The sequence below is a fragment of the Leptodactylus fuscus genome, chromosome 5 (assembly GCF_031893055.1).
Source record: "Leptodactylus fuscus isolate aLepFus1 chromosome 5, aLepFus1.hap2, whole genome shotgun sequence".
NCBI classification, from domain to species: domain Eukaryota; kingdom Metazoa; phylum Chordata; class Amphibia; order Anura; family Leptodactylidae; genus Leptodactylus; species Leptodactylus fuscus.
In genome coordinates, this window is record NC_134269.1 from 95,230,978 (window position 1) to 95,255,353 (window position 24,376).

At 41.3% G+C, this 24,376-nt stretch overlaps 1 protein-coding gene across 1 annotated transcript; it reads left to right on the top strand.

Annotated features, from left to right (window-relative positions):
- Positions 1–1,398: 1,398 nt before the first annotated feature.
- Positions 1,399–23,460, top strand: LOC142203216 (stimulated by retinoic acid gene 6 protein-like). Its single transcript, XM_075273763.1, has 17 exons — positions 1,399–1,469; positions 1,752–1,849; positions 1,958–2,097; positions 2,257–2,377; positions 3,159–3,207; positions 3,410–3,532; positions 3,661–3,734; positions 10,204–10,315; positions 12,353–12,473; positions 12,569–12,644; positions 13,215–13,284; positions 15,275–15,323; positions 17,743–17,860; positions 18,105–18,224; positions 19,460–19,623; positions 21,463–21,582; positions 23,052–23,460. Exons 1-17 carry the CDS (start codon positions 1,434–1,436, stop codon positions 23,297–23,299), a joined length of 1,839 nt encoding a protein of 612 aa, XP_075129864.1. The 5' UTR covers positions 1,399–1,433; the 3' UTR covers positions 23,300–23,460.
- Positions 23,461–24,376: the final 916 nt, after the last annotated feature.

Genomic DNA, 24,376 nt, shown 5'->3' on the forward strand with positions numbered 1-24,376 from the left:
CTATTAGTGGCAGCAGTGGGCCTAGGAATTAGCTGTACTGTACAATGGTCTATCATTTCTCAGGCAGGCCCCTTTAAAATATTGGAATATATGGTTGCTTCATGACACTTCCAGGGAGAGGTGGATTGAGATCTTGACTCTTTCTCGTGTATTTTACAGTCTAAATTACTTTGTCTTGTTGATACTACTTATGGTGGTTCAGGTATTTGTTAATTTGTTGTTCAGGCACCATGAAAATGTATGTCCTACATAGCAAAGATGGCAAGAATGACATTTTTTTTTTACGAATTTGGCCTCCCCATCAACTATACGCCATCACACATCTCCTGCTGGTGACATAGTCTGCTCTGTTCCAGCAAGTAGATTCCATGAACTACAGAAAATAATGGCACAGCCAAGATGGTAGACCCCAGACACCATTGTTTCTCTGAATGAACCACTTTTGCTTAATACATAAACTGTATATGTCTAGGAAATTTGGGTCGGTTACTACATTTTTACGCCACCTGTGATATCTAGAACAGTAAGGATGAGCTAAGAGAGAATATAGTTTGCATTCTCACTGGAATTTAAACGCAGAAAGTATGTCTAGAATTTATGTTAAAACCGATTTCTATAACAGCAGTTCAAAGGTCATTTCTTCCAAGAGAAAATGGTGGTCTCCAGCATGTGCGGCTTTGTTCTGTTCCACTGCTGGTTTGTGTACCACGGATATAATGGTTATTGATTATTATTAAATTCATGGTTCATATATTTGCAATAAGCAGAACATTTTATCTTAGGAAAAAATAATTCTGATTCCGCTACTGTTTTCCATAACTAATGCTCAAGATGACTGTGGTGTGATACGTGTACAGAGTTCTCATGGCCAAAGCATAGGGTATAAAACCATCTGCAAAACGTATTTAATAAAAGACTTCACACTGGAAAGGATTAGGCTGTACCGCAATTTCTGGAATATCTTCAGGATCATTTCTTACACTGACATGTATTTTTTATTTCTATTTTGAGGCCATGAAGCTATAAAAACTATATTGCTACTATATCATTTATAGTGATAAATTTTCAGTGACTCATATATTTTTTATTGTTTATTACAAGTCATAGAAAAGTAAAGTAGCAAAAGTTCTGCTTATTATACAATATGGTTATGTACACCACTTCAATACCCAGAGGCAGTAACGCTTTAACAATAAACGTGGAGGGGTATAGGAACGAGAATATTAGGGTTTTAAAAGTTACATGATAAATGTGTGTATGTGGGAAGGGGAGGCGAATAAGGAGAGGTCCTACGTCCGAGCAGGAGCTTTTCCTATGTATGTTGTATGAGGTCACTGACCACTTTTAATATGCTATTCTTTTCCTCCTTAAGTTTGACCACCTCCAATGACTCCAGCAGTCAGAGGTCGGACACTTGTGTCAAATCTATTCGAATGGATCTCTTTGTCCATTTTTCTCTGATCCCAGCGGTAAGTCTATGAGAATCCATTGTGTGTCATATACTTAGCCGTATTATCTCTAGCACGACTTGGATCACTTTGAATTGACCACAGTATGGTCTATTTTGTTGTAATTCAGAATTAAATACCTTATGGGATTAGTATAATATAATATTTTATATTATATTATATTTCATGATATATATATTTGTTTTTGTGTTTGAACACTTCTTCTAGAGCAAGTATATGGAAGTTAAGTTAAAAAGTAAGTTAATATAAGTAACACTTCTATAAAATGTTTGTGCTTTTTAGGTTGTAATTACAATTACATTATCCTTTTTACAACGACGAGCAAAACATGGAAAAACTGTAGGAAAATTACCACTGAGCAAGAGATTTGGCATTGTTGTGTAAGTCATCTTATCCCCTCTGATGGTCATTCTGCATTGTTAGTCATAAGAAGCAGTGTCTATTCTTAGTTATTAGAGGATGTGTTGTAAATGTGCTCTGTGTTGTAGGCCTGTGAATTTCATAAGCAGTTACTCAAACAGATGGGCTTATGGGGCTGCATGTGGAGCCACAGCTACAACCGTTTTTCTCTTGTTCTTCGATGAATATTCAAGTTATTTTAACTTTGTTGCACCAACCTGGGCCAAAGGTATGTGTAAATGACTCAATAAATCCATAAATAATATGTGAAAATCCACTTATGGTTCTATCAGAAAAGTCAGTATCTTCAGTAATATATACGTATTTAGTACAGTGCATTGTTTTCAACCTCTGATGAGCTGTTCTTTATGGATGTCTTTGTGCTTAGCTCTAGTCTATCTTCTTTCTGCGTTGGAGGTTGGGATGGATTATTATCCTTTCTTTGCCTGCTTATCAACAGACCACAGGCTTATAGGTTCAGCCCTAGGATTCTGCTACTCTCTTTGCTGGTAAGTGATAACAAGGTCATAACTTGTAATACTTGGTCCAATACCACGAGGCTGCTACAACAAGAAAACAACATAAGACTGAGACCCCACCAAGGGTGAACCTAGCCTCTCTACTGTCTGAGGCAAACTATAGAAAAGAGCCCCATAACCCCCTTTAGAAAACGCCTCTCTATTGGCAGGGAGGATCAATCCCCTTATTTGTCCCCCACACAATATATGATGCACTTTTTCCTACACAGTATATAACTATAGACAAGAATTTCAAACATGGTTGGCCTTTTTTCCAGACGATGTATCATTGCTAGACTAAAAGTATTATTTATTATTAGGTTTAACCCTAGGGAATGTTATTATGGTTAAAATTGCCCATTTTTATCAGCTTTCTAACAGATTCACACCTGTGTTTGGGGTTTCTACCCTTTGGGTCCACTTGGGGGCCCAAACTCTGGGGTCTACCAGGTTTCTGCCTGAAAAATGAGGAGAAAAAAGTCCTGCTTGCAAGATAGATTTCTCTGCATTTTTCAAGTAAAGTAGGGGGCGGAATCCCCGAACAGTCACCCAACACAGGTGTTAACTCAGCCTGAAGTCTAATGTGTGTAGGAACCTTTCGCATCAATTCTTACATATTAAGTGGGAAGGGAGGTTTTATGTTTTTTCTTGTCCGCTATTTGACATCTCTTTTTATGTCCTATGTAGTTGTGTTCAGATGTATTTGAGTGTATCTATCATTCTTACTGTAATAGAGAGAGAAAACCAATGTACCATATTAATATCTTTGCAGGTTTTGTGTGCAGCTTGTGAATATTTTTCAGTGCCAGAGTTTAGCTCAAGTAAGTTTTTATTTTTTGCACACTCTTCTAGAATATAATATTTAGTTGTAGCCACCAGAGTGATCTTTCCATAGAAACAAAGCATTATACAGAAGGAATATTTTATTATGAGATTAGTCACTGAGCTGTGAAATAGCATTTATATTTTATTGCATGCACTTCACAATGACTCATTAAGCACAGAGCGTTCTCTCCTCTGCAGGCCTCCATCATACTCATCTTCACACCAATCCCATCTTTAGCTTGCTGCTTGTTTCTGGTTGGAAGATTTCTACAATTGTTTATAGTGGCCGCTCTCTCGCTTTACAGACAGATGGAAAGAAAGGTATTTTGAAATAAACCTATTTTTACTGTGAAAGTGTTCACTGTACCTATGTCTCTTACACCAAATATCATGCATATATTTATACATATCTTATTTCAATATGATAAAAATGGATTGTATCATCACAGGAGGAAGAAGAACCTTTGTTACCTCAGCACTTCACCAACTATGTCAGAAATCTCCTAAAATCTGCTCCTGAAACGTGAGTGTACCTGCAGTAATGCCGATAGCCACAGCTGCATAGTTTATAAAGTTGTAAGGTCCATTGATTTCAACCAATAATACTTCCATGTTGCTAATGAGGAAAGCAAAAACCTGTATAAGGCTAAGGCCCTACACAGGAAGCCACAGTCAAAAACCATGGCAGAAACGCATTGAGGTTTTTCCCACAGGACTTTCTGCTTTAATTATACCTTGTCAGGGTTTGGGGTTGCTAGGTGGGGTGGCATAGACATACAAGTCCAGTTTCTTTAGTCCAAAACAAAGGTAAAGTTTTATTTTCACTCATAAAGGTAGTGCAGCAACAAAAGGAAACAATACAAAAATAACTACCTGCCTGGCTAGGCTCCAACTAAACATAGAATAGGTTACCTCACCTAGAATAACAGAAATCCAAAAGCCAGTAGAATCATTCAGGACACAGCTCCAAAAATAGGACCTCTTTCTTTGGCTCTCCAGCCAAACTCTGCCCAAAGTCTGCTGCTGGAGCAACTTCTTAAGCTCCCTTGACGAGGAGACTCTCAGCAGCTGAGTCGCTGCCGGAACATCCCCAAAGTGTGAACTGGAGGGGGGTGGAATGACAGGTCCCACTACCAACCTACCTGCCATTCCTAAAAATCCAGCCCAGTAACCGGAACTCTGAAATAACCCTCAGCAGACAATAATTATCTGCTGAGAAACGTTCTTTCTGGAGTTTTCTCATCTCACCCACCTTAGTAGTCTGGGTGAGATATACACCCCCTCCATGATCTGACCAGCCATCGGCTGGAAAAAACGCCACGCTTTCCTAAGATATAATTGTTATGCTATTTACAAAAACACAACAGATTTTGTAATCACATTAGCCAGAATCCCATCCACTTTGCAGGTACTGTAAAACGCCTAGTTTTTGGCCTTTTCTATTCCTTTTCCTGATCTCCCTTCTACTATTTTTTACCTTTATCTTTTTATCTGTACCTCATGTCTCTGTAATGCTTCTACTGTGGAGCTTTTGTATTTGTATTTTGTATTATCCATGCTGCTGTATCACACTGAATTTCCCCTTGGTATGACTGTTAATGAATTATCTTATCTTAACATTGGGCTCCAGTAAAAGGCAGATGCTAGTTGCTCCATATTGGGAAACATTCCTTTACTGATATAATCTAAAAATAATCTCTAGATCAACATCTCCACAAATCCAGTAGCTTTAACATGTAATATTACTTTCAAGAAAGACATCCAGGCACCTATTGATCTTGTCTATTACAGCAATATTTTGTGGCAGAATGTTCTGTAGTCTCACTGCTCTTATAGTAGAAAGTCCTCATCTATCAAGGCAAATTATTTTTTTCTCTAGATGTAGAACATGGTTTAACTTTGGTATTGACTGTTTTACACTGTATCATCCTTGTCACCTGTACAGATAGTTTAAAGACATGGCGGTAACTCGAATGTCTTGGGCCCCAAAACAAAATATGCAAGCAGAGTCTCCATTTTATGTTTCATAAAACTGCCTTCTAATGTAGAAATAAGTCTTTTGTGCTCCATCAAGTACCAGGACTGACTGCTACGTCTGCATCCCTATAGCTATGTTTTAGGAGTTTGATCAGGAAGAGAATTTAAAAAAAAAAAATGGCCAATATAATATTTAAAAAAAATATGTTTATCCTCAGATAACTGTTGTCCTGGACTTTCATGCGCTTGTTTTTCCCCAAATGTATTTATTAGGCATCAGAAACAGAGAGCCATAAAACAAATGGTCACCAATAGGTAGAAAGCATATAGCGTGCAGCGCCATACAGCAGTCACAAACTTAGTCAGGATTAAATGAAAGATGACAAATATTCGTTTCCAATTTATTATATTATCAAGGGCCATAAGCACATGTTCTACTTACTGTACGTGTAGTATACAACAAATCTATGCATGTATGTGGAGTGTGATAAGGAACACACAATCTGATCACAATAGGCATACATTAATTTAAAAAAAAAAAAACCAAAAAAAAAACACAGTTCGTGTCACTTGCCATGAAGAAAGTCTTCCATGTTATCATTTAGGTTGGTTTCGCTCTACTGTTTTTCAACATCCCTTGCTTTCATCCATCAAATGATCAGGGTAATGATGAACATTCAATGATAGATGCAGACACAGCCCAGTCCGTGGGTGTCTGTCTTTATTCACCCCAATGTTAAAAACTAGAGATGAGCGAACACTAAAATGTTCGAGGTTCGAAATTCGATTCGAACAGCCGCTCACTGTTCGAGTGTTCGAATGGGTTTCGAACCCCATTATAGTCTATGGGGAACATAAACTCGTTAAGGGGGAAACCCAAATTCGTGTCTGGAGGGTCACCAAGTCCACTATGACACCCCAGGAAATGATACCAACACCCTGGAATGACACTGGGACAGCAGGGGAAGCATGTCTGGGGGCATAAAAGTCACTTTATTTCATGGAAATCCCTGTCAGTTTGCGATTTTCGCAAGCTAACTTTTCCCCATAGAAATGCATTGGCCAGTGCTGATTGGCCAGAGTACGGAACTCGACCAATCAGCGCTGGCTCTGCTGGAGGAGGCGGAGTCTAAGATCGCTCCACACCAGTCTCCATTCAGGTCCGACCTTAGACTCCGCCTCCTCCGGCAGAGCCAGCGCTGATTGGCCGAAGGCTGGCCAATGCATTCCTATGCGAATGCAGACTTAGCAGTGCTGAGTCAGTTTTGCTCAACTACACATCTGATGCACACTCGGCACTGCTACATCAGATGTAGCAATCTGATGTAGCAGAGCCGAGGGTGCACTAGAACCCCTGTGCAAACTCAGTTCACGCTAATAGAATGCATTGGCCAGCGCTGATTGGCCAATGCATTCTATTAGCCCGATGAAGTAGAGCTGAATGTGTGTGCTAAGCACACACATTCAGCACTGCTTCATCAAGCCAATACAATGCATTAGCCAGTGCTGATTGGCCAGAGTACGGAATTCAGCCAATCAGCGCTGGCCAATGCATTCTATTAGCCCGATGAAGTAGAGCTGAATGTGTGTGCTAAGCACACACATTCAGCACTGCTTCATCAAGCCAATACAATGCATTAGCCAGTGCTGATTGGCCAGAGTACGGAATTCGGCCAATCAGCGCTGGCTCTGCTGGAGGAGGCGGAGTCTAAGGTCGGACCTGAATGGAGACTGGTGTGGAGCGATCTTAGACTCCGCCTCCTCCAGCAGAGCCAGCGCTGATTGGCCGAATTCCGTACTCTGGCCAATCAGCGCTGGCCAATGCATTCTATTAGCCCGATGAAGTAGAGCTGAATGTGTGTGCTAAGCACACACATTCAGCACTGCTTCATCACGCCAATACAATGCATTAGCCAGTGCTGATTGGCCAGAGTACGGAATTCGGCCAATCAGCGCTGGCTCTGCTGGAGGAGGCGGAGTCTAAGATCGCTCCACACCAGTCTCCATTCAGGTCCGACCTTAGACTCCGCCTCCTCCGGCAGAGCCAGCGCTGATTGGCCGAAGGCTGGCCAATGCATTCCTATGCGAATGCAGACTTAGCAGTGCTGAGTCAGTTTTGCTCAACTACACATCTGATGCACACTCGGCACTGCTACATCAGATGTAGCAATCTGATGTAGCAGAGCCGAGGGTGCACTAGAACCCCTGTGCAAACTCAGTTCACGCTAATAGAATGCATTGGCCAGCGCTGATTGGCCAATGCATTCTATTAGCCCGATGAAGTAGAGCTGAATGTGTGTGCTAAGCACACACATTCAGCACTGCTTCATCAAGCCAATACAATGCATTAGCCAGTGCTGATTGGCCAGAGTACGGAATTCGGCCAATCAGCGCTGGCTCTGCTGGAGGAGGCGGAGTCTAAGGTCGGACCTGAATGGAGACTGGTGTGGAGCGATCTTAGACTCCGCCTCCTCCAGCAGAGCCAGCGCTGATTGGCCGAATTCCGTACTCTGGCCAATCAGCACTGGCTAATGCATTGTATTGGCGTGATGAAGCAGTGCTGAATGTGTGTGCTTAGCACACACATTCAGCTCTACTTCATCGGGCTAATAGAATGCATTGGCCAGCGCTGATTGGCCGAATTCCGTACTCTGGCCAATCAGTGCTGGCCAATGCATTCTATTAGCTTGATGAAGCAGAGTGTGCACAAGGGTTCAAGCGCACCCTCGGCTCTGATGTAGCAGAGCCGAGGCTGCACAAGGGTTCAAGCGCACCCTCGGCTCTGATGTAGGAGAGCCGAGGGTGCACTTGAACCCTTGTGCACCCTCAGCTCTGCTACATCAGAGCCGAGGGTGCGCTTGAACCCTTGTGCACACTCTGCTTCATCAAGCTAATAGAATGCATTGGCCAGCGCTGATTGGCCAATGTATTCTATTAGCCTGATGAAGTAGAGCTGAATGTGTGTGCTAAGCACACACATTCAGCTCTACTTCATCGGGCTAATAGAATGCATTGGCCAGCGCTGATTGGCCAGAGTACGGAACTCGACCAATCAGCGCTGGCTCTGCTGGAGGAGGCGGAGTCTAAGATCGCTCCACACCAGTCTCCATTCAGGTCCGACCTTAGACTCCGCCTCCTCCAGCAGAGCCAGCGCTGATTGGCCGAATTCCGTACTCTGGCCAATCAGCACTGGCTAATGCATTGTATTGGCGTGATGAAGCAGTGCTGAATGTGTGTGCTTAGCACACACATTCAGCTCTACTTCATCGGGCTAATAGAATGCATTGGCCAATCAGCGCTGGCCAATGCATTCTATTAGCGTGAACTGAGTTTGCACAGGGGTTCTAGTGCACCCTCGGCTCTGCTACATCAGATTGCTACATCTGATGTAGCAGTGCCGAGTGTGCATCAGATGTGTAGTTGAGCAAAACTGACTCAGCACTGCTAAGTCTCTGCATTCGCATAGGAATGCATTGGCCAGCCTTCGGCCAATCAGCGCTGGCTCTGCCGGAGGAGGCGGAGTCTAAGGTCGGACCTGAATGGAGACTGGTGTGGAGCGATCTTAGACTCCGCCTCCTCCAGCAGAGCCAGCGCTGATTGGTCGAGTTCCGTACTCTGGCCAATCAGCGCTGGCCAATGCATTCTATTAGCCCGATGAAGTAGAGCTGAATGTGTGTGCTTAGCACACACATTCAGCTCTACTTCATCAGGCTAATAGAATACATTGGCCAATCAGCGCTGGCCAATGCATTCTATTAGCTTGATGAAGCAGAGTGTGCACAAGGGTTCAAGCGCACCCTCGGCTCTGATGTAGCAGAGCTGAGGGTGCACAAGGGTTCAAGTGCACCCTCGGCTCTCCTACATCAGAGCCGAGGGTGCGCTTGAACCCTTGTGCAGCCTCGGCTCTGCTACATCAGAGCCGAGGGTGCGCTTGAACCCTTGTGCACACTCTGCTTCATCAAGCTAATAGAATGCATTGGCCAGCACTGATTGGCCAGAGTACGGAATTCGGCCAATCAGCGCTGGCCAATGCATCCCTATGGGAAAAAGTTTATCTCACAAAAATCACAATTACACACCCGATAGAGCCCCAAAAAGTTATTTTTAATAACATTCCCCCCTAAATAAAGGTTATCCCTAGCTATCCCTGCCTGTACAGCTATCCCTGTCTCATAGTCACAAAGTTCACATTCTCATATGACCCGGATTTGAAATCCACTATTCGTCTAAAATGGAGGTCACCTGATTTCGGCAGCCAATGACTTTTTCCAATTTTTTTCAATGCCCCCAGTGTCGTAGTTCCTGTCCCACCTCCCCTGCGCTGTTATTGGTGCAAAAAAGGCGCCAGGGAAGGTGGGAGGGGAATCGAATTTTGGCGCACTTTACCACGTGGTGTTCGATTCGATTCGAACATGGCGAACACCCTGATATCCGATCGAACATGTGTTCGATAGAACACTGTTCGCTCATCTCTATTAAAAACATGACTGAAGCTTTCTTCAGGTAGGAATTTTTCTTCTGTTGCAAAAAAAACAAACAAACATGATGGAAGACGGCATCTGTCATGTAGTTCACATTACAGCCAATGGGAACAGACACCGTTGGATGGGGATTCATCTGTGTCCATTACACTTCTACTGTTTTATGGCTTTTACTCTGACAATAATAATGGTAGTCTAAGTTGTAGTGATATATTTATAGAGCAATTCAGTTGCATCTGGTTGATATGTACACATAGTTGTTCAACTTCGAGAAGCACTTCAATTTTTATTTGTTATTGTTATTTCTATATGAGTGTGACATGTGTAAGTAAATTTGTGTAAGTAAATTACAGTTCATCTGCTATCAGGTTCACCCCTTCACCCCAAGACTTCCCCTCTGACCTGCCGCTTCTCACAGTAATTTTTTTTTATCATGAAACCTACCCTCATGATTTTACTTGTGTATGTCTTGAAGTCTTGTAGCTGTTTATGTATATGTATATTTATGTTATTTTTTTTTCCTTTTTTCTATAGGACTAAGCAGAATCCTTCACAGAGATGGAAGATTTACACATGGGATACACATTTTAAATTTCCCACCAGGATGATAGTGACAGCGGTGCTCTGCTTGATCTGTTTGTACAATGTAGGTGACAAAAAACTGGGCCTTTCAATAAGAATATATATACATGTAAGAATAGCCAAAATGTATGAATGTAGTCGAGGAATGGCCAAATTTTCAGTAGAAAGAACACAAGAAAATATTGCAAAACTAAAGACTAGAGATGAGCGAGTAGTATTCGATCGAGTAGGTATTCGATTCAATACTACGGTAATCGAAATATTCAGACTCGATCAAATACTACTAGCTATTCGCAGTAAATATTCGATTCATAGCCAGCGTTGATTGGCCGAATGCTATACAGTGTATAGCATTCGAAAACATACAACTAAAGGCAAAAAAGTTTTAGATGATAATCCAAAAAAATCAACAATATAGAACATGGACAATGGAATCACCATAAGTAAAAAACAATTATTTATTTGAGAATATTAAAAAACATTAATACAACAAAGTACAGAGACATAAACATATACATATAAAGGGACCAATGCTACCTGTCAAAGAACATACGTTGAGAATAAGTAAGTATGTAACAATGAACCAATCCAGCAATGGAGTATGCTGATAAAAAAATAGCCTTTAGCAGAGAGATTAACATAAGTGAGTATTTATATGTAGTGAAGTCATAGTGACAGCTTTAATACAGGGGTTAATATAGCTAGCTCTGCACAAGAACAACTATAGAAAATACTGTGGATGCTGGAATGAAGTGAGGTAAAGTAAATGGAGTCAAATCATGAAGGATAGTACATACCACAATAGAACGCACCCTGACGTGTGTTTCGCTGTAAAGGCTTCGTCAGGGGACAAAGTATGGTTCACTTAGCATAGAATATCGGACCACAGGAGTCTCCATTGTGGTCCGATTTTAGACTCCGCCTACTCACAGACGAGCCTCCGGCAGAACCAGCATTGATTGGCCGAATTCTATACACTGAACGCTGGTCAATGCATTCCTATGATAAAAAAGTCAGCTCTCTCGTAACAGCAAGCTGCCAGCTCTCCTAACTAGCAAGGACGAGCCTGCTGCAGAACCAGCGTTGATTTGCCGTAGGTTCGTCTTTGCTAGTCGGGAGAGCTGGCAGCTTGCGGTTACGAGGGAGCTTACTTTTTATCAGCGCAACTGCAAGCGCTGTGCAGTTAAAGCGCACGGACCCCATAGACCAGGGGTGCCCAATACGTCGATCGCGATCTACTGGTAGATCGCAAAGGACGTATGGGTCGATCGCGGGATGCAGGGATCCCCGGTGTCTGCTTGTTCACAGTGCAAGCTGAGAGTCATCTCCGGACACTGGCAGGCGGGGCTGCTGCAGCCCCAGCCTGCCAGTGTCCAGAGATAACTGTCGGCCTGCGCTGTGAAGAAGCCCCGCCCTAGTAGATCTTTTGCCTTGGTCAGCTAATAAAGTAGCTCACACGCAGAAAAAGTGTGAGCACCCCTGCCATAGGCTATAATGGGGTCCGTGTGCTTTAACTGCACAGCGCTCCTCCTAAACACTCTCCTCCTGCTCTTCGTGGACTTGGTGATTCTCCCTTAGTCGAATAGTGGTTTCCCCTGAAACGAGCATTTTTTTCCCATAGACTATAATGGGATTCGATATAGTAGTATAATGGGATATTCGATCGAGTAGTCGAATATTGAGGCTCTACTCGAAACGAATATCGAATATCGAATATTTCACTGTTCGCTCATCTCTACTAAAGACGGCATTTTGTAGTCAATTTACTGTAAGACCAGCGGGTGCTTGTTCTACTCCACACACCTAAGTGTAATGATTAATAATAACAACAATAATACATTTTATTTATATAGCGCCAACATATTCCGCAGCACTATACAATTTGTAGGGTTCAAGTACAGACAAAAAGATACATTACAAAGAAATAGTCACTTCACATAATGGGACTGAGGAACCTGCTCGCAAGAGCTTACACTCTATGAGGTAGAGGGGGTGACACAAGAGGTAGCAGGGGCGGCATCAGAGGTAGCACTGCTTATACAATGGTCAGAAAAGTTTCTAATGGAGCTTACTGTCATTACACAAACAATGGTTGTTCCAGTTTGTCCTTGTAGATTTATTTGTCTCTCCAAAAGCCGTGAAACGCCTGGATAAATGGATTTTGGGAGCAATTAACCTCTCCTTTACCAACCAAACCAAAGCAGCGTTACTACTGTTAAAAGGTTAGACACCGAACGTTAATATGTGACACTTGATCTGTTTCGGGTTTTGCAGCTAGTCACAGAAATGCTATTCTTCTGCTCTGTTCTTTATACAGATTGCTGGTTTTTCTCAACCTTTCCTTCTGCCATTACAAGTGTTATCTATGTCCTGCACGTGCTCTCAAGCTACAGGTATTGTTCCCTCTCTTGCATTCCCCATTATTGATGCTAAGGAAAGGTGGGGTTGGGCCGGGTACATCGAGGTCGGGGGGGGGGGAGTTGCCCCATGTCAAATGGTCACCTTGGCGCCCAGCCATTCCTAGTTACACCACTGAGTACGGCACTGGGGGGGGGGGGGAGGGAGTTTAAGATGTTTTCACATCTCAGGGTTTCACATGCAATCCTGATTCCTATCCTTTTGTAGTTTCAGTGACAAGTTGGTGGGTAGAGTTAGCCATTCTGATGTAAAGCTCAGGCCAGCAGCTACTCCAAGGTAAACAAATAGCACAGTTATCTCTGGCATTACATACAGGGTCACTGATCAAGCACATTCTGGCCCTTATCAGGGCTGAGACCACTTTAGCACTTTGAGGGGGGAAAGAAGAGAATATAGTGGTCAGGAACAAGGACTAAGCCATCAGCCCAATCACTAAAGCTAGATAAGGTGGTTTGAAATATAGGCAATGAGTTGTAAACACCGAGGAGACATTGTGTTATAGACCTTCATAAAAATCCCTTCCAACATTGTCATGTTTTTTGCAGGAGAGAAATCAAGAAACTTTATAAAGGTACCTCAGATATTCCAAGCACGGGTCGCCCTGCTGTGGTCCTGGTAATGCTATTTTACTCTATACTATGTGTAACACATCAGATTTCTGCCATTACAATGGTGTGCTTCTGCACAACAACTCTTAATTTTTATAGAAACAGTCTATTGCTTGTATCAATGTGTGCAGAAGCTTGTTTATTCTACCCACAAACAAAAACGAATATTTCCTACTGAACAATTAATACTTCAGTCCAATTGCTTTTTTTCTTGTTACCAACTTCGCCCTACCTAATGTTACCCATTCATATTTCCTTGTGCATTGAGCAACCAGAAAAAAACTTCACAACTTGATGCAGTTTTACAAGCAAAAATGCTAATCTTATGAAAAACTCCAATTATAACATAGTACTTGACTGTATACAATGTAAATATATCGGGGTATATTTGGACTTTAGCCCAAATCTATTCTTTACGGACAGTTGACACAAGTCTCTCCTGGACGGACCTTGTCTATTTTGGGCTCTGCGAGGCTTCCTCTTTTTAATGTCTTATGTCCTTTCTTTGATCCTTTAATAAAGTTTTGTTGGTGAAAAAAATATATCAGGGTAACTTAGTGAACCCATGGTGGAGCACAACTGGGTATGCTCGAATACAAAATGATGGCTATAGAGAACAAAGAAATACCATAAATCAGTAAAGACTGACTCATATTTTAGGTACATTACTTTCATGTAAATTTCTTTCATAAGTTACTACAGTAAATAGATTAGTTTCAGCCGGAAAAAAAGGTAATTATAATGCATAATAGCACTATATGATTTCCTAGTTTCAATTTACTACTTCAATTTTCCCTTCCATCAACTGGTTTACTAAAATGAAAGCTAAAGTGCTGAAATAGTTTTTTCCTACAAACTACCATTGGCATTAGGATATAATTATTTAGCTGGCACTGGAGTGGCCTACCAGAGTACCAGAAGATCCCCCATTCGGGCTAGACTCTAACCCAATAATAGCCATCAGGAGACACTTTAAATTGAAGGGTACTATGGCATATTTTCTAGGGGTTGTTTGGTGGCCTCCAAGGAACCTCAGTCTGACACTGGGATAGCATATACAATAGATGTTAACTGAACTGTGATTCTTGGTATTGGTTTTGCGGCCCACCAACCATGGACCTCCTAGTTGGTCTGTGTTTCGCTCACCCTCTATTTGCACTCCCCTATCTGCCCCCCCCCCTTTTATTCTCTTTCTCAACCTATTTCCTCTTTCCTCCCTCTTCTCCCCCCCCACCCCAGCACCTTATATGGTCGGACCGTCTTGGGCCCCTGGGTGGTCCGTGCATGTTTTGTTATTGTTTGTACTGTTTAGTATAATTGTGTGGGGTAACATGGTGGCTCAGTGGTTAGCACTGCAGCCTTGCATCACTGCAGCCTGGGTTCATATCCCACCAGGAACAACATTTGCAAGGAGTTTGTATGTTCTCCCTGTGTTTGCGTGGATTTCCTCCCATTCTATGAAGACATACTGATAGAAAAAAAAGTACATTGTAATCCCTATATGGGGCTTGCAATCTACATAAAAAAAATTGCAATTAAAAAAAAAAAATTAAATTAAATAAGAAAAAAAAAATGTTAACTGAAGTGCTTGGAGTTGTCACTCTTGCAAATGCAGCTCAAATTATCAACACACTTCACTTTACATGTGAGAGTCTTCCAAAAATAATCTAGATTAATAGCAATGATGTCTGGATTAGTATAATTTAAAAAAAACATTTTGTGACTAAAATGTCAATGACTTCCTTAGGATACGTAAATGGAAGTGATCATTTTGGACCACGACAGATCAGGCTGTGGCATTTGGATAAGCACTGCAGTCTCCTTAAAGAGCTGATCAGTAGGAGTGACAGACCTCCACCAATCTAATGATGATCACCTATTATAAGATTATCAATATTTTAGTACTCGAAAATTCTTTTAGTACTTTATAGAAAATATGTCAAATACATACTTAAAAAAAACGTTATTTCCATTTATTCAATGTGCTTACATTTCAGGCAGCCAGTATCCGATATACTGGAAATCAGATTGCATATTTGCTATGGGGTAGGTAAAACAATTCTTATATTGTTTTCTATATGTTGTATTTTTCTTGTGGCAAAGACTCTTCATTAGTTTTTAGTGCTTTTCATAGCGTATCATTAAGATATTCATTAGTTCTAGTTATATACCATATGCTGGCATGTTGCAATAGGTAGGAGGATGAACAGGGTGCTCTTGGTAAGATGAACAACTTATTAAATATTAAAATAAATATAAAACAGACCAACGCGTTTTGTGAGCCTGATAAAGTGAGGTTCACAAAATGCGTTACACTGTTTAGATTTAATTATTTTTATTTAATAAATTGGTCATCTTACCAAGAGTGTCTTGTTCAGCCACCTACCTATGGTTTGGTTTGTCCATCTTCTTGAGGGAACTTCCCAACACAATATCCAGAATATACACACATCTATGTATAAAACAGAACACAGTAAATACAAATTTACAATACAATATAAAGAATACAAAAACCCAGTTACCTCAAGGGGTACATTAAACCCACCCACACAATAAAGATCCTGTACCTGCAAACTCACCATCAAACTCACACACAACCCTGGTCCACCAAACAAGTAAGGCTAGGTTCACACTAGTGCTCGGTTTCCATCCTTTGGGTTCACATGGGGACCCAAAGGACGGAAACCTTGTCCGCCTAAAAAAAAATGGTTATAGACTACAATGGAGTTCACCGGGTTTCCACCGGCTTCAATCGATTTTAAACTGCAATCAGCGGATGGAAAAGTCCTGCTTGCTGGACTTTTATCTCCGTTGATTTAATGGAATCTTTTGTGCATTCGCTCGAACACTAGTGAGGAGAAGGTTAGATATGAAATTTGGAGAGGGGCAGCAGCAGCAATGGTGGCCTTCAGAGAAAAGAGAAGGAGTAGTCGGGAAAGATAGGGTTAACAGGGAATCAGTTCCTGCTTCTACAGGGAGACAGGAGCAGGGGATTTAGGGGAAAGAGAGAGAGGGAGCGCTAGGTAGCTGTATTGAAGGGCTTGTGCTCTAATGGTTAGTAGTCTGTTGTTCTTTAACCACATTGTAGCCATTGGCTATTATAGCTATCGGTCATACCATTAGGTAATTGCATCTTTCTGATAGAATGTGTTTGTGTACATCCAGATAAGGAAAGTTGGAATATGTCATGCTTCTATTCTGACATTTATGACTTGGCTCCAAGTACCCATAAAGTCTATTTTGTTCTTGTGCACCAAAGAACTAGTGTTGAGGGTGATAATGATCAGTTCACTTTGTATCCCATCCAGTGGCGTAACTAGGAATGGCGGGGCTCCGTGGCGAACTTTTGACATGGCCCCCCGCCCCCAACCGACACCTACGTCGAAGACCTCGACCGGCCCCCTCCTCCACACCCTATTATGTCCGTTAGTGGCCCCTGCACACAGTATTATGCCCCATAGTGGCCCCTGCACACAGTATTATGTCCCGTACTGGCCCCTGCACACAGTATTTTGTCCCTTACTGGCCCCTGCATACAGTATTATCCCCCATAGTGGCCCCTGCACACAGTATTTTGTCCCTTACTGGCCCCTGCACACAGTATTTTGTCCCTTACTGGCCCCTGCACACAGTATTTTGTCCCTTACTGGCCCCTGCACACAGTATCATCACCAATAGTGTCCCCTCCACACAGTACTCCTCCACGCTGTCTTCTCCGCTGTCTTCTGAAATGACGTCAGACGTCACATGACCCGGGATGCAGGCCGGGTTCATGTGACGTCAGAAAGGATGTCTGGATGGAGGCCTGGCAGGATCGTAGAGAGGTAAATAAGTGTTTTTTACGTTTATTACCTCTCCCGGTCCGCCGATCATTATACTCGGGGGTCTGCAAAGACCCCTGAGTATAATGATAGTATTTGTGGGGCCCGCGGTGTCACTTACCGACCCCGGCCCAGCCAGGCTCGGCAAGTGAATAGGGCCTGTAACAGCCTATTAAAAAAACAAACAAAAACAAAACGCAGCAGTAGCGGCTGTCACCGGCCCCCTAATGGCCCGGGCCCTGACACAGCTGTCTCCGCTGCCTCTACGGTAGTTACGCCCCTGATCTCATCACACCTCCTGACATCCCAACGCAACCAATGATATTAAACACAGTCTTATTGTTACTGTAGATTTTGTGACTCCTATCCACACCCATATTCAGCCCTGATGGTTGAGCACAGGAATCCGTTGAGGTTTTGTGGGGATATATCCACCTTAATATATACTTCATATTCACTGTTTTACATCCCAACTGCCCACCATATCTAGAATACCTTATAAACTCAGGTATGATATAAAATTGTACATTTCCCTTTACAGGAATCCAGTGTAGATAAGTATAAGGAGCCCATTGAGACCCCTTGGGCAGTATCATACTATTTAATGTATCTTGTGTTTGTTTTTGTTTTTTTTGTTTTTTTAGGATACTTTCTTCTGCACATCATGTTCTTCTTGATCAGTCTTATTATAACATTCTGGTTTGTCGTTCCGATCAAAGAAGGAAAAGGAATTGTGATTCTTCAGGTCTTCGGTTATACAGTGTAAGAATTCTATTTAGTCCATTTTGTAGTGTTTGTCTGTTGGTCTTAGGTAGAATTTACCTTCATTTCACATTCGGAGTATAGTATCAGTTTTTTAAATTTTCAATTTTTTTTTAACTGTGATACTAATTGTAAACTGTAGACTCTCAGGATCATTTTAACATATAGCATACTCCTAACCTCAACAGTAATGATTTTCCTGAATGGTGTTTTCTAGCTACACTATGTATCGTATGTGTTATAGGTTGGGGGTAGTCATCATGATTGCCGTGATTATTGCTCAGATATTGGCAGTTCAATTCCTTTTCTTACAAGAGAAAATTTCACCAAACAATAAGGACAAGCCACTGGCCATCAATAACAGGTAATTCCTTATATTAAATGGATTTGGTTTATGCTAATATTTATTTAATTCAATCAGTTTATCTATTATTAGTACAAATAGATTTGTCTCTTTCTGAAGTCATACCGTGAAGCTATACCTTAGGGTGCCTGGTTACGTATTAGAATGAAAGCTGGCCATGACTTTTCCAAACAAAATGAGATGTTTAATGCAGGGCCAGCAGCAAACATCAGGGTATCACATCCTGAATGTGGTTGTTTCTGATGACAAATGATGTGACTTCAAATGAGAGGAAAAAAGTTTCATGCCCTAAAGTAAGGGGAAGTTCACAATACCATTTTCACAGTCCAGACATTAATAGTAATAGAGGGACAGATGCAGATAGAGCGCCCTCTGTCTGTGCCCATACCAATACACTATATCGTATAAACACGACAGATGCTTTATTCTGTCACGTTTGTTTACTTTTGTAATGGAAGAAGAAGAAGTCCTGCATGTACAAATTTTTCTTGCACCAGAAAAGAAAAAAAAAATTACAGAAAAAAACTTCTATCATGGTTTTTACATGCGGATGAATGCAGATGGACGCCAGACAGAGGGGGCTCTGTCTGCATCTATGGTTAATGTCCATTGCTCTCATCCAATGACAGACGAGCAATGGACAAAATAATTAACACTAGTGTGAAGGGGGCTATAAGAGGGCCGTACTACAAAAAGCAGAAAATTGATTTAACATTAGGATTGGTCATCAATATTGGACCAGTGGTAGTCTAACCCTGGAACTCCCTCAGATTGGCAGACTACAGACTGCTAATTGATATTGATGCCGGATGATATGTCATCAAACGGCTGAAAAACCCCTTTAATGTTTTATGGGTGCAGTCATATTCTCATTCCAAGAGATTTAGGCCTGGTTCACATCTGCATTTGGGACGTTTTGTTCCCCTCTCTGCATGAAAAAAAGTGGAGAGAAAAGTCATGCAAGCAGCCCTTTTCTCTCTGCATTTTCCGTGCAGAAACCACATGGACCCCATTATAGTCTAAGGGGTGTGCTTAGGTATCCACTTTTTCATGGGGATTAGGTTTCTATTCCGGTGATCCCCAAGTGGACAACCCAAACGGAAACCCATGCGCAGATGTGAACCGGGCCTTAGAAAAGGAAAAAGGAGCATTAGCCAGACTTTCCTGTATTGTTGCAAAATCTTTACAAATATTTTAATGTTAATAATCTACGTCATGCTTGTTTTTATACCTAGGAGAGGATTTCAGAATTTCAGCTATTTTTTCATGTTCTACTCGGCTATCCTTGGTCTTGGTGCATGCTTGGTGAGAGTCTTATTTAACGTGCTGTTGGGGAGCTGGTTGCTAGCAAAAATTGACCGTCCACTGTTCCCTAGAGGGTATGAGGGTGCTGATATGGGTAAGTAATAGTGTTATCTCTACATTGAAATAGCTCCGAACCAAGTTTTGTAACTCAAATCTTTTGCATTAGCAAGACTTAGATTAGTATAAACCTTCACATGATATAGTTCTCAAAACACCCAATAAGCATACCGTCAACTCAAATAAATAAAAGCCAAAATAAGCAAAGTAGAAAATTATAAAATATTTGCACTCACCGTGGTTGATCCTATACAAAAATACTAGCCATTGGCATATGCATATGGATATACAGTATGTATATATTAAACAGCTTTATAGCCATAAGATTTGCTTTCATAAGTAGTGAATGAATGAACGAACAAACAAACGAATCTTACTCATAGCATCATGTTCAGGTGGAGTGACACTCAAGATCACAACTATGAGGTGATGTCCAGTATTCCATGCCCAAGATCTCTATCCCTGTTAAAAGGAAATGGGTTTCTCTGGGCTTAAGTCCCCAAATGACTGACACCCTGGCCAGGAAAATCCCAGGATTACTGCTTTACATGAGATGGGGCACTGCAGAGGGTTTGAGTTCTTGGAGTATGTAACAGTAGACATCGGTTGCAAAATGTAGCCATGAATGTGCTTCCACCTGAACACGATTCATTGCATGATGCCATGTCATTGGTAGTAGCCCAAAACTTCCTCTGTTGTGACATTACACCTCATGGGAAGTATTAAAGACTTTAAGTTTTACACTGCCTTCTGTCTTACTAGTACAGAGTTTAAATTACTGACTGAATATTTCTACATCTGTAGTATCAACAAGTATGTGTCTACTTTGTGTACAAATTTCTTTCATGGACTACATTCAATAATATGCAAATCGGTCTCCCAAGATGTAAACAGGGAGACAGTGCCTCTGTTATGCTGCCCTCTATGGGAAGCACCCTGAACATCATGCCCGTCTTTCCCAGAAGTCTTTACTGCATAATGTGGGGTTATAACCAAATCAATTTCTTAGCTACGGACGGTGCCGTTTCTGTCTGGTTGGACTTCATCAGCGCAGCCTAGAAAGAATTGATTTGGTAGAAGTGAGAAGCTGAGAGACCAGATTATGGGGATAATGTCACTCCTTAGGGAGAGACCACCTTTTCAGGTGTGTGGAGACTAATACAGCCATAGTCGCTCCATTGCAAGGGAACATGGGAAGAATATGCAAATCTGTCTCCCAAGATGTAAACAGGGAGACAGTGCGTCTGTTATGCTGCCCTCTATGGGAAGCACCCTGAGCATCATGCCCGACTTTCCCAGAAGTCTTTACTGCATAATGCGGGGTACAGTCTCCCTGTTTACCTCTTGGGAGACAGATTTGTATATTCTTCCCATAATCTACATTCAATAATGTAAAGGGGTTGGTTTTCTAGACAAATAGACGTTGACAACCTATCCTTAGAATTGGTCAATATCACATTGGTTGGAGTCTGACACCAGGTTGGGAGTGTCTCACAGAGGAGCTGATGTGTTTCCCAGTGGGCTCCTGACCCTTGAGGCTAGTGGTCCGCTACCCCTCCAACCACTGCCTGAGTGGCGTATGTTACTGCATTAGAGCATCACACAAAACCTTTGCGCCCATTGGCTGCAGCTCTGGAAGCAGACAGAGATGTCCTGTTCAAGTGAATGGGAGCTGAGCTGCAATAACTCGGCAGTAACACTACATAGTAGTTAGAAATGAATATACATTTACACACAAAAAATATAAATATGTAGAAGTTAAAGACTAGTCAAAGTATTTGCTGATTTTGGTGAGTGAAAGTCGTATAATTTGTATGAAATCATAAAAAGTGCTTTTGGCATTGGTTATTTCTTCTCATATTATCTATCTTTCTAGGATATATTACATGGACTGGCATGCTTCAAGTAGACTTGTTTCACACTCACCCCATTCTTCTGACCTTCTGTCATATGCTCACACAAGACGCCAAGTCAAGAAAACACCACACAGGTCCAGGTATTTTGCTTTGCTAATGTATTTTCATAGAAACGAATCTTATTGGTAAATACATGCTGTGTTGAAGGACTACATTAAAAAAAAAGGATGAAACAATTTTTACTGCAGTTATTCCAACTTCTTTACTAGATTGTTCGACATTTTAAGTTATTTTGTGCAGGTGAGTGTTTAATGGTCATAACATTCTTATTTGTGAGATAAGAAGAAGAATTCTTTTCCATTATTTATATGACATAAAGCGCTGTTGTTTTATTACTTTTTTTATTGAAATATTTAGCTTTTTGTTGTATTGGGGTAGAATGTACAAAAATTAAAATATATGTTTAATTTAGAGTTGTTTTAATATGAATCATTTCATTATTATTATTATTATTATTATTATTATTATTATTATTATTTTATTATCCTTTTTTTTAATCAAATTCAGGAAAGGATCATAAACATCGAAGTATGTTATATCCATTGCTGATCAATATTTCCTTCAAGCCTTTATCACTAGTCGAGAGTTAGTGCCTCCTCACTGTTTCTTCTAAACTTGGCTATCCAAAAATACAGCAAATAAATATTTCTGTATTGCTGTAATGGATTTATGAAAAGAGATGTGTGGTCTAAGGCAAGGAAGGAATAAATATCTGCAACCCTAGTCATGTAGAGCAGCAAAGGGGTTAAGGTCTGCATTCCTAGCCATTGTCAGCATCCCAGGTGACTTGGGGCAAAAAAAAGGGTTAACACCAGTATCCCTGGTTGTGTAGAGATGAGGTAAGATTGATACTGTGTACTTGGTAACCAGGTACAGCATACAACATTAAAGGGGGTTATCTAGTTTCAGCAAATAAATGTTACTTCTGGGAGTCCGCTTGGGGATCACCTGAATGGAAACCTATACCATTAAAAAGCCAAAACCTTCAGGAAACCCACGGACTCCATAGACTTTTATATGGTCCGTGTGGTTTCCGCTCGGTTTCTGCATGAAACATGTGGAGAGAAAAGTGCTCCTTGAGGGTTTCCCAGGTAACCACTTTTTAATGCATAGATGTGAATAGGGCCTCAGACAGACTACTACGTCCCCCCACTCTTATATAGACTTTTCCATATACTCCAAGGCTGCTTCCTCACTTATCTTTGGAGCTCCTGTACAAGTAAATAAAATGGTCTGCATATGACTGTCATCTCTCCCTTCACTGAAGCCACAAAATAAGGGACATGGACCCCATTTAAAAATAGGTGTTTCCCAGAGTTGGAACCTGCATATCCCACTAGGTAAGAACTCAGGTGGTCTGCATGAAAGTAGTTTTTACTCAGCATATCAGTGTGAAATAGCTTTATGGGAATGGTGCTCCTGACTTGGATTAAGAATGGATGAATAATAATTACCCCATACTGATGTGTAAATAAACCTAAACAGGTTAAAGCATATCTCCAGCTGAAAATGCGATGAATCTTCAGAAACAATATGTATTCTCTTCCAGATGTGCTCCAGGACTGCAGGAACAAACAAAGGAGGACAAAGTGGCACTTGGCTTATACACTGCTTAAGAATCCCATACTGATCCTGTACAGGAAACAGAGTGCCTACCATTCAAGGTCTTACCCACTAAATAAGGATATTTTGCACAAGTTACTGATCAATGCTTTACAGTCTCCAAATACAAAATGTATCCTCGTGGAAAAAGACATGGAAACCCTGGAAACCTCAACAGACACTGCTCAGCTTTAAGATCCTCTAACTATATGGCATATGGTAACAATAGTGTAGAGAACCCAACAACGTGTCAGTGGTGAGAACATTCTACAATGTGCTATAACATTATACAGAATGGTTGGTGCTGGTCCAACCTAAGACAGTGTTATAACCTCAAATCTGAATAGGCGATAACCAATTATAAGACTGAAACTAAAGAAACTGTACATGCCTGAAGGAATATTATGCCTTTTGTGGTTCTCTATTATTTGATGCCCTCTCTTGTACTGGCGGTTATTAGTATCGTTTGTTACTTCTGTATGGCATTTTTTCTAAAAATTAAAAAGTATATTAAAAAGTCACACTATTAAAAAAAAAAAAAACTGTCAAACATGTTGTTCCCTGGTCAGTGCTGCTGCTCACTAAATTGTTCCTGAATATCATTTAACCCCTCACAAGAATGGGTAATTTTTTGGCTTTACTTTTACCCTTAGGCTCAGTTCTCATGGAGTAACGCGCCGCTCATTAAGACACGTATACACCTTGCAGAGCGCGGCGCTTCAAAACAGATCCCATTGATTTCAATGGGTGCCAGCTTATGTGCGTAACACATTGAAATCAACAAGATCTGTTTTAAAGCGCCGCGCTCTGACACGTGTATACGTGTCTAAATGAGCGGCGCATTACTTCGTGAGAACGGAGCCTAACTCAGGTTTTCATCTGCCCATTCTGATTCTTACACCCTTTGATGAGTAAGATGTGTATAGAGGTTCCCATGACTGCTGAGGTCAATCAGTGGCTTAAGGAAAAGGACCCAGGACATCACAACTGGCGAGGAAAGAAAACCAGGAAATGAACAGGAACAAGTTACCACTGGAGACAGCAGTTACATTTATTTGTTTTGAACTTCCCTGGCCTAATATAAAAAAATATAATATATATATATATATATATATATATATATATATATATATATATATATATACCCTGTACAAACTCTTTAAAGGCTGCCTACAACTGGAAGCGCCCCTGGGGGAACTACCACCACCATTAGGCACGCCGCAGGTCCCCTCAGCTCTGCCCCAACTCAGGAGGTGGGCTGGAGCAGTCAAA

What these genes read in the sequence shown, in the direction of transcription:
- LOC142203216 (XM_075273763.1), top strand. Translation starts at nt 1,434, where the DNA reads ATGGATCTCTTTGTCCATTTTTCTCTGATCCCAGCG. An exon ending in TGCACCAACCTGGGCCAAAG is followed by an intron (nt 2,098 to 2,256) that starts GTATGTGTAAAT and finishes CTTTGTGCTTAG; the next exon opens with CTCTAGTCTATCTTCTTTCT. An exon ending in CACGTGCTCTCAAGCTACAG is followed by an intron (nt 12,645 to 13,214) that starts GTATTGTTCCCT and finishes TGTTTTTTGCAG; the next exon opens with GAGAGAAATCAAGAAACTTT.